Source organism: Geospiza fortis, unplaced genomic scaffold (genome assembly GCF_000277835.1).
Source record: "Geospiza fortis unplaced genomic scaffold, GeoFor_1.0 scaffold240, whole genome shotgun sequence".
Classification (NCBI taxonomy): domain Eukaryota; kingdom Metazoa; phylum Chordata; class Aves; order Passeriformes; family Thraupidae; genus Geospiza; species Geospiza fortis.
In genome coordinates, this window is record NW_005054379.1 from 560708 (window position 1) to 568992 (window position 8285).

An 8285-nucleotide genomic window follows, 5' to 3' on the forward strand; every position below is an offset into this window, starting at 1 on the left:
AAGAAAGGAAAGAAAAGGAAGGGAAGGAAGGGTGGGAGGAAGGAATCTGGGATTCTGAAAGGCTCTCTTCAAGGACAGTAAAAGAAAAAATACATAATTCTTACATACATAAATGCCATTGTGTAGGTTATGAATCCTAATACTGAGATAAACCAAAATTTGGTAGTCCCCACTCTATGAAGTACCAGTAGAGAAGAAGAGCATAAAGCATGTAAATAACACTGGTTGTTTTGGGAAGAGTGGTTCTTGGTAAGCTGCGTTGCTAGAATTTAGTCTTTTAGAAGTAATTTTCACAAATACACTCAGTATAGGCCTTAAGCTTTCTTAGGTGACAAAACAATTCAGGACTGCATAATTTTCCTGTCTGTCACAAGCCACGTGTAAGTCTTTTCAGAAGCCATGTCCTGTCTGTGGGGATTTGGAAGTCAAAGGAAACACGAAATTTGGACTTATCCAATGCTGTTTTATCCTTTTCCCAGGAAAATTTGGTATCTTAGCCTATGAAATCAAATTCCACACTTTGGTAAATTATGCCTGGAGTTAACCTTTTGTAGTTACTTTCCCCTTGGAAAGGGTAAGGGTGAATAACAGGTTATTTTCAGGTCAGTATCCCATGGTAAGAAAAGAAATGATGTGTTTTTCAGGAGAAAGTCCTGGTACTGTGTACTCTGATCCAACAGGAAAAGATAAAAGACATTTAGCAGTGATGTGCCAGTATTACAAAACAGGCAGTAACTCCTTTAAATACCACAACTTGATAAGTGCATCCGTTTCATATTAGCGAGGTGTTTTTTATGCGTATATATTATATGCTAAGTAGGGGTATGTAGACTTCACTTTGGTAGCTGGATCATTTTCTAATATTTAAAAATTGGAACAGGTGGACAGAAGAGCTTTACCTAATTTCAGAAGTGGTTGTAGTTGAGCTTCTTGCCAAGGCTAGTTAGACAAATCAGACTGGCATAAAACACCCCTTAATTTACATGTGTTGGATGTGCTCTTGATTCAGTGGAGAAATGTATTTCTGGATGACTAATTGCAGTATGTAGCTGCTTTTTCTTTTGTTAATGTGCTTCCAGAAGCTCATGGGCAAGCAAGCCATTTCTTGCTGGAGTGCAGTAAAAGTGTCCCCTGTGAGGAGGACAGTGACAAAATTATACGTGATTTTTCCGTGATAAAGTTGAGGAGGTTTTTTGTGTGATGGATACAGATTAGCAGCATTATGCTTATTTATCTAAGAAATAGGCTTAGAGCTTAGAACATTACTACTGGTCTGTAGATCTAAACTTGTTCTTGTAAACCAGTTTATTTTGAGAGTCAATCCAACTGTTCTTTGACTGTTCTTAAGACATGCAGAGCTCATAAAATATTCTCCAGTTACAATTGCTAGGGATTCTCTCAGGCCAAGTAGTATCTCATAAGAGCAGACTACAAAGGCACAGCAAATGAAAACAAGTACTAGAACTTGGAAGAATGTTTTTATTCTCAGATGGTTGTCTACTTTCTGGATTGCTAGAGAAAGCAGCAGAGATTTTGATAGTGTTATGAAAGTTCATACTCAGAACATCAGCTGTGCTGTCAGAAACCAGCGTTCACTTGTTTTCTCAAGTTGTGTTAGCTCTAAAGAAGGTCACCCAGGACACAGTGTGTCTTTTGGTTAACATTTGTCTCTGCTGTAGTTACCATGGAGATCACTCTGACAGAAATCTGTGTCTAAAAGAATTCCACTCATTCTGGCATAGATCCAGCAGAATTTAAAGGAGTAGGTCACTTTCTCATGTGTGTTATGGCCTCAATGCAATGGTTGTTGGACTTCAAGGGTACTTCAGAAGTAAAAGTTGATGATATTTATATCTTCCTTATATTGTAACTAAAAATAAATTGACAACAGACTCAACCACTATGATAGCTGGAAAACTGAAAATCCACAGTGATACTTCTTTTCATACTAACAAAAATAATTGAAAAGTTACAATGTATTTTACCAGGTTGGGTGTTGCTCTGAGCAACCTGATCTACTGAAAGATGTCCCTGTCAGGATTCTTGTACTCCATGATCCTGGAAGGCCACTTACAACCCGAACTATTTTATAATTCTGTGATTTTATTTATTCTGTTTCTGTCTGGTTTTCTTTGTACATCATCTGTTATACAGGCTTCTCTTGAAAGAGTGACAGCATGGCTGAGGTTGGAGGCAGTATGGAGGTTATCTAAGACAGCCTCCTGCTCAAGAAAGGTCACTCAGAGCAGTTTGTCATGTTCACTAAGGTTTTGAATATCATAATGCAATCATGGAATGGTTTGACTTAGAAAGGACCTCAAAGATCATCTAGCCCCAATCCCCCTGACATGGATAGGGACACCTGCCCCTAGACCAGTCAACATAGCCAATTTTGTCCCAGGAGAGACTAGGGTGACTTGGCAGTAGGATGGGAGGCTGTACTGGGGACTGCTTTGCTGTGCAGTGAGGTCTTCATGTTATGTAATGAGAATGTCCTTGCACACACATTCTGCCACTACCAGTGGAACTGATAATGAAGAAATATTCTTAAGAAGTGGACAAGTCTACACTGAAAAAGAAGTCCAAGCATAGCTGTCACATTTCAGAATAAGGAGAAATAACAATCATAAGAATTAAGGTATCATGGTTTTATTGAGGGTTGGAATCTCATTTTTAGAAGACTGCTTTCACACATAAGTGATAATCCTTTAGTTAATCCTTTAGATAACCCTTTAGTTCTCTGGTGTCTGCTTTTCATTGACGTTGGAGAGCATACAAGGAAGTCAAAGTAGGTGGATTAGTTTCAGGTGGTTCAAGAAAGCTAGCACTGAAGTGTCCTTGCTAAGTAGTTACACACTGTAGCCTTTCCTCATAATCTGCCACTACAGCATTGAGATACCCAGTGATGTGCATTTCTGCCTGGATTCTTGCTTGCTTTTTAATCAGTCATCAGTTAGAGGTGGTTTAGTGGTTTTCTTCCTCCGGTTCCAGTTCTCCTTTTTAATCCTTCTATGGTAAATAGCAATTGTCTAGTGTGCTTCATTGAACCTAAAAGCCAATATTATTTGAGAGCAAAAGGCTCTTTGTATTTTATTCTGTACTACAAAGTACTTCCAAGCTGTAAGGGAGGCGTGGAAGTAGGCTCCAGTATGTAACATATCTCCTTTACAATGTGCATTAACAGGCTGCATGATTAACGTGTTGTGTGAGCATTACAGCTGATATATGTGGCTTTCACTTAATATTTCTAACACTCCAAGAACTGCAAGTGATAGCTTCTGGTGGTTGTACTACTTGATGATGAATGCAGGTGTACAGATTTATTGTGAGATCAGACTGTAACACTGTGCTGTGCAATGGGTGACTTCTGTTAATCGCTCAGTCCTGCAGTAAAAAGGGCATATTCTGTCAGTGATAAATAGTTATGTCTGCTGTAAAGCATCAGCTCTGGGGAGTACCTGCAAGAACCTGCAAAAGTCAGCAGCTCATCAGGGTCTTCATAAAGATGTGATCAGGAGAGGACACAAAGTCTGTCTCAATGGGATCTCCTTTTTGGTTTGGATTGATTAGCTCGGTTTCCTTTCCAGAGGCAGTAAGGACGCATGTAATGCACTGGTAATATTAACTTTTTTTAGAGAGGTTTGTTCCTAAAACCTCTCAAAACCTGTTCTGTGAGAATGTTGTTGCACTTTGCTATTACTCTTAAAAACCTTGCTTAAGAGAGAGACTTTGTCATACAGCAGCCTGTACCTGAGCCGTAGCCCATCTTTGTGAAAGGTGAACCTGAAATCCTTCACTCTTCACCCTTTCACAGATGTCTGTGCAAAAATCTGCACTCAACAGTTTGAGCATGGACTTCATAAGGCTTTAGTGAAGTGAAACACAGCAAAAGGCTGAAGGTCTTAATTTGCTGTACCTTCTTTCTTCCAGTTTTTTTGTTGTCCCTGTGTTTTCCTCCCGTTTTCTGTACGCTTAACCAACTATTTTAAGGACTTTCTTTGGAAGCACTTGCTCAGAACTGGCAGTGCTCTGGGAGGTATTCTGAAGAGAGTGGCACTTTGTCTTGGTCTTCAGGTTGTTCAGCTTGTCAGTAATAAATGCATTCTTGAATGCTGGGGATGAAAAAGTCATAACATACAGAGTCTGGTTGTAACAGTTATATCAAAAGCCAGGATAAAATTCTGATTACTCATCCCTCTTTCCTCTCTGAATGTTCCCCTGTTTTAAACGAACTGTAACAAAACAAAATTTAAAATATTCAGCCTCAAAGCTTGTCCTATGACAAAGAATGTTCCCATGAAGAAATATTTCAGTGGGTTAAAAACACGGGGCTTTTGGGTTTTTTTTTTGATTCAAGGTGTGTGTTAATGAAATACAATTGTTTCCATTCAGGTAAACAAACACTAAAGATATTTGATGGGAATGACGCAGTGAAACGCAACCAATTTCGACTAATTTCAGTTCCAAGGATTGCAAAAAATGAAGAAGTTGTGGTAAGATACCCAGTGAGAGTCAATTTTCCAGTGTGATACACATATTACAATAGTAAAAAGCTAAGTTTTAGAAATGTAACTGAACAATAACAACAAAAATCTGTGAATGGGCTATAATACTGCAACGTAATTTGACTTATTCAGGTAGCGCTTCTATTTTAGAGCATCTGAGGAAACGGTGGCTTACATATCTGTAGCACAATGGCAACCACAGTATCACATGTTCACATGTTAATGTGTCATTCTGCTTCCTGGTGTTACTCTGAAGCCTGATTTTACTGATACAAGCAATAGAGGATGACCAGCTCCTTAGGTCTTGCTCCTTTTCTGTAGTAGAGGTTTGGTATTTATCCTGGACAGCCACCAATATTGCACTTGATTTAATCAGCTTTGAACACTAAAGCTTGTTATAGTTATCTCCATCCCTTGGCTGTGAAAATAATCAATTATTGATCACATACTGGCCCCTCTCTAGCTTTTCCAGTGTTCGATCTGGGATGGAAAAATTACTTTGTACTAAATCAAGTGTACTGTACAGATCTTTATTTACTGGGCTAGGCAGAGACCCCATGCTGTGCGAGATAAGTCCCAGAGGGGGATAGGGTGGTTCACAATAAAATTGTGCATGGTGAGGTCTCAGAGTCGTACAGACTTGGCAAAGAATTCTGAAGAATGTATTACATCAGAATTTTGACAATATAAAGCTCTAAAGATCGTTAGGATTTCTTTATCTTGATACTGTGCTCAAAATCAAAAGAGTTTTGCAAAAGGTTTGTAGTGTTCTGCATGTCAAAGATCTTTAAGAAAAACTATGTACAGGACTGAAAACTCTTTTATTTAGGAGTGCTACTTGGCTTTCAAGCACATTTTACCAGGCTGGCACTTTTAATACCAGAGGAGAGAAACACAAGTTCTTACAAGTGAACTGTACTGACTGCAGCATCTGTGCTAGCCGAGGTGCTGCAGGGATGGGCCCATTATGGGTGTAAAATTTCTGTGTGCATCTCGCAAAGATAGCCCTTCCCTTGCCTCTTCACAGGTGTGTGGGTTCAGGGCAGTTTTGTGGCTGAGAAGCTCTCTAATTTTGGCATCCCTTAGTGCAAGAAGACTGAGTAGGCAGAGTTGTGTTCAAACAAGTGTAATTTACCATTTTCCTTGTGGACTAAATTTTATATGCATGAATGTAGATTTATTTGACCTGGATTTTTACATTTGGTCTTAAAATGACTATTACTTGCCAAAAATGATTGTGTTCAAATACATGGATATCTCAAGCTTTCTTTTCTCATGTTCAGTGAAATTTGTTTTCAAAACTTCAGTCTTGTTTTGATTTTTTTGCCATTGCTGTGTATACACTCCTCTGAGGTTAGAACATGCATTCAATGTTCATTTCATAAATCAGGTATTTATAATGTCTGTGGCTGTATAGGTATTAATGGTGTCTTTTCAAGTAAATGTTAATTTATCTTGCTGTGTTTTAGGAGGCTGCTTTGAGGGCGTACTACATAAATGATGACCAGCAGGAGTATGAGCTTCAGACCTTTACACAGCAGGTGCTGCTCTCTGATGATGTTATCAACAGGAATGATGCTGCAGAGGACAGCAACTTGGGCTCAGTATTCCGAGAATCTGTTCCTGAAGCCTGGATCATCAGAGCCAAACCAAAGGATGAAGAAGTGATCAGAATTTATCCTGCCTGGCTAAAGTGAGTATTTTCCTTCTTGATCACAAGGTTATTTTGCTTGGCTACATTTGTCCTCTGTAGTCTAACTCTGTTTGCTGTAATTATTGAAGCTGGAGAACTCTAACAGAGAGTGCAGTTTCTTTCTCTGTTTCAGGATTTTTCTGAATGGGTAGTGTGCATAACATTCATTACCATGCCTGGAAACCCTTGGGTTTCTTTACATGTGTGGAACATACAGTGCAACTTGTGCAGTTCTCTTATCATGTGTTTGGTTAGAAAGATACAACTTTACATTTACTACATCTGTAAACAAATGATAACATACACATCACTTGAAAAATTGGTGGATTTTTTTGAAGAAATGTGAAGTAGGAAGAACTACAGTGCAACTTCCCATGTGAGATGAGGAAGAAAAAAAATATTAAAAAAAACAACCAAAAAAACCCAACAGCTATACAATTTACCAGAGACAGTATGACCTTTAAGCATATTTAGTAGTGGAAACAAAATGGTCTGGACCTACTAATTTCTGAAGACTTGCGGGATAAAATTTAACCATGTGTTCATTTTGCTGTTGTAACTGCGTTGGCAAGTTTTATGAAAAACTTGCAGCTTATCTTTCTGATTATGAAGAAGCTAAACTTTAGTACTACAACTGTAATTAGCAGTTCCTTGAGATGAAAGTGTTTTCTTATCTGTGGCACTGATACCACATCTGCCATGAGTCTCAGTGAACAACTTTCTTCAACTAAGGCAAATATGTTTGAGAAAATGCTACACTTAGTTTAAAAAGGTACACACGGGATAGATCCTAAAATAAGTATTTTTCTCCTTAGGGTGGGAATGGCATATGTTTCTCTACGAGTAAATAAGGATAGCACTGTGCAGTCTGTGATCAAAGAAGTGCTCCCACTACTTGGAAGGCAGGTAAGTGAAAGATCTTAATCACATCCATATACCACCTGAGTGACCCTGAAAGTATGTATTTTTCTCTTCAGAAAAATTACAGTCCCTTAATTCGCAGTTATTGTAAATGTCGTTAGCATTTGGTAGATGATCTATTTTGACTGGCATGCTGCTAAAAGTTTAACACAATCTTCAGGGTAGGTAGGCACTGCTGACTGATATTCAACTTGCCACTGACCCAGTCTCTGAGATCTTATTCCACAGGGCTGCTCTCCAGCTCTCATCCGCCAGTTTGTATTTTTAACCAGGATTATCCCGTCCCAGCTTGAGAATCTGGCAGTAGCTCTTGTTAAAAATTTCATATGGTTGGTGGTTGCCCAGTTCTCTAGCACATCTGCATCTCCCCATAAGGGTCCCCTACCTTTGAGAGTGTCCATAGTTCCTCCTAGCTTAGTATCATCAGGAAACTCACAGTGCATTTGATTTCTTCATCCAGACAATTTATGAGAACATTAAAGAGCACTGCAGAAATTTTCTTCCTAGCGTGGTAAGCAGCATCTCTGTAGTCTCCAAGGGATGCAAGGAAGAACTCAAAGTTGAAACAGCACCCACGTTCCTTACTGTCTGGATTGCTTCTCACATCACTGGAAAATTCTAGATACATCTTGTAATCATGTAGATGCTTTGTGTGAAAGATAGTCTCTTTTCAATCTGCCTGTCCTTCTTAGGGTTGGTGCCAAAACAGCATGACATTCAGGAAACATGTTAGTAGACTTTGCTAGCATGCCAAGCCATTGGCAGGCCCAACCTCCCCAGTGTGGAGACACAAAGCTGTAGTGTGCACATTTCAGTCAGCACCTGGGGCTTGTGAGCACACCAGCAGATCAGCACAGTTCCACTGCTCCAGGGCACAGCACAGTCACAGAGGGTGACTGCTGTCCTTTGTGGTTATTCACAGGGCACATAAGAACATGCTTGTGACTAGCTCTCTGCAGTTAGTGATGATCATAGATTTGTCTAGGTGTATCCAGCTGTGTAAAACATGCAGCTTGTTTTGGCTACAGCATACTTCCAGGATTTGTTGTCAGTCCATTTCCTCAAGTGCTCTGGACCTTTTAACAAAATAGGAATGTCCATGTCCAAAGTTTTGTCTCATCTGAAAAAAGCAGCTGTCAGACAGTATTGTTTGAAATTCCATTAGG

General features: G+C 39.3%; 1 protein-coding gene across 1 annotated transcript in view; it reads left to right on the forward strand.

Annotated features, from left to right (window-relative positions):
• The window catches only part of DGKQ (diacylglycerol kinase theta), an 84062-nt gene that overhangs the window by 50228 nt on the left and 25549 nt on the right, over positions 1 to 8285 (forward strand). The window contains exons 10-12 of the mRNA XM_031060289.1: positions 4393 to 4493; positions 5975 to 6198; positions 7014 to 7104. Coding sequence (XP_030916149.1) covers positions 4393 to 4493; positions 5975 to 6198; positions 7014 to 7104 — 416 coding nt within the window. The remainder of the gene's footprint in view (positions 1 to 4392; positions 4494 to 5974; positions 6199 to 7013; positions 7105 to 8285) is intronic.